The 2,483-nt window shown below is 38.9% G+C and overlaps 1 protein-coding gene across 1 annotated transcript in view; it reads right to left on the minus strand.

Annotated features, from left to right (window-relative positions):
• LOC107730018 (type II inositol 3,4-bisphosphate 4-phosphatase-like) overlaps positions 1–2,483 on the minus strand; it is a 133,333-nt gene that overhangs the window by 31,789 nt on the left and 99,061 nt on the right. The window contains exon 10 of the mRNA XM_016540769.1: positions 963–1,238. Coding sequence (XP_016396255.1) covers positions 963–1,238 — 276 coding nt within the window. The remainder of the gene's footprint in view (positions 1–962; positions 1,239–2,483) is intronic.

The raw sequence follows: 2,483 nt of genomic DNA on the forward strand, positions 1-2,483 counted from the left end.
TACACGGAGTTTCGCGCTCAAGTTCACAGAGACCGAGACGGCAGAAAGCGCATAATGTTTGCTTTCATTATATTACAAAAGCGCGGTATTGTGAGTGCACACAAATAAACGTAGAGTCTTTACAGATTTGAAAGATGTATTACTCTTATCTGTATTACCAAAAATTACGGAGTATTTTAGGAGCAAGAGCACCGGCGCCTCCATCTGTCCTGCAGTGAGCACTACTGTTCAGCTTCCATACACTAGAATAGTGCACATTTCTCTAGGATAACATTAGATTGAGAGGCCATGTAAAGTTGCTAATACTTACATATTTCAGATGATAAGTCATATTTGAGGTTGATGAATGATAGTCGAGTGTTTGGATGTCTTGCCCGTTGATGTACTCTATTACCATAGACTAACGTTAGCCATTAACGATCTGTTAGTCATGGACTGCGTGACTTCGCCTGTGGATTTTTTTTTCTGCGACTAATACAATTTTGGTCGACTAACGATTAGTCGACTATTAGGGGGCAGCCCTAAAATTTTAAATACATTTTAGTATATTTATTTTTCTCTAGGAGAGTTACTTTGTTTTCCCATTTATTCACTGACACCTCTGCTGTCCCCGTGTCGAGAGAAATCAGGAGTGAGATGCAGAGACACTTCCTTCAGCCCGAGGCTTATTAATTTGACTTTTGGTGTGAAAGGGCCTTTCCAGTTACCAAAAATCTAACTTTTTTTTTTTTTTTTTGTTTTTAAAAATAAATAAGCAAGCCCAGCCCAGGTGACAAAAAGTAACAAATCAGTAACTTTTTTATAGCGTAATGCAATACTTTTAAAAGTAACTTTCCCCAACACTGTTGGCTTTCCACCAAAATGAGTTCAAAAATATTGGCATATCGGATATCAGGAAAGAATCCAATATTGTGCATCCCTACTCCTAATGATGCATGATTTCCATGAAGTGAAGCACTTGCCCATTCCTCCTCGTCGTACTCTTTGTGGTGCGGGATGGAGTCGGAGCGGACGGGCGACGCTCTGCTTTCTCCCGGCGACGTCTGGGAGCCATCCACATTGTTGCAGACGCTGTGTGGCTTCTCGGTGGCGCTGGGGTGCGGATCGGCCGCGGCTGGGGCAGGGCTGGACGGAGCGGAGCTCTGACTCTTGCTGACGTACCCGGGACGGGCGGCATGCAGCGCCAGGAGAGCGCTCTTCACCAATTCATCCTTCAGAGCGTGAACAAACTGCTCCGTCTGCAGACAGACAGAGAAGAGCCAGCGTTTAATAACCAACATTTCATTAAAGTACAGCGCAGCATAAGAGCGTGTGATGAAGATTAAAGGGACGGGACGAGACACGCATCAGAAAACTAATAAACAAACAGCGATGGTATAGTTGATAGAAACGCAGAAGAAAGAGCGAGAAGAATTAGAGAGACACAAAAGACACGCCGGTTCTTCTTAAACAACAACAACATATGATTCAATTAATCTACAGAGTCGTGTGCATATTGAAAAGATTGCAAGAGAAACAGAAAGAGCAGGACGACCTCATTCATATTTGTAGGTACTTGTACATATGTATATTTTTGTATGTTTTTGAGAAACTCTCAAAGTAGGCAATTTCACAGTGAAAACCTCATCGGGAGACTTGTGAATAAACTTGATCTGAGAAAAAACTTTTTAATGTCAAATTTATTTATAAATTAAATCAAGATGAGACATAAAGTAAACATCCTTAGCACTATTTGTGAAATAAATGAAAAAATTAAATTAAAATAATAAAAAAATTGTTGTTTGGTTAATATAATAGCTCTATAAATAAATAAATAGTTCTAAAAAAATTTGAATCAATAAACTGCAGTTTGATTAAAATCAAAATAAAAAAAATTAATAAAAAATAAAATTAAATAAACATTTTAAATTAATTTATTTACAGTAGCTTTTTGGTTAATGACAGATATAAAAAAAAAAAAAAAAAAAAAAAATATTTATTTACAATTATTGTTTGGTTAATATTAGGGTTGGGTATCGAAAACCGGTTCCATTTTAGAACTGGTTCCAAATGTCAAAGAACTGGGTATTCAATAAGACGTGTGTATTTTGATTCTTCTTAACGATTCCTGCGTTCGCATTTTAATGTGATTAAAAACGATTTAAGTGCAGGAACGGAAAGAACTTGCGCCCTGTTTGCGTGCAGCGCACACGAAGCGCGAGCGCGAGCACAGAGAACAGAGGTCGCGGTACAGGTTCCCGGTTTGTGTCCGTTCTCGAACCGTTCCGTGTATTTCCACTGTAGAAAAGGTTGTTCCGGGCCGAAACTGACTACTTTCATATTTGTCGACCAATATGCAGAAAACGACATCAGTATATCATCATAAACACAGCTGTTTTTGTCTTACGTAAACAGATGAGAAAGAAAACACACATGTACAGTATTTTTAGATCTGCGTACGTTCGGTGTTAAAGAGACAGCAGCCTAATAAACGCGCTGCCTGT

Source organism: Sinocyclocheilus rhinocerous, unplaced genomic scaffold (genome assembly GCF_001515625.1).
Source record: "Sinocyclocheilus rhinocerous isolate Xijiao unplaced genomic scaffold, SAMN03320098_v1.1 scaffold313, whole genome shotgun sequence".
Classification (NCBI taxonomy): Eukaryota; Metazoa; Chordata; class Actinopteri; order Cypriniformes; family Cyprinidae; genus Sinocyclocheilus; species Sinocyclocheilus rhinocerous.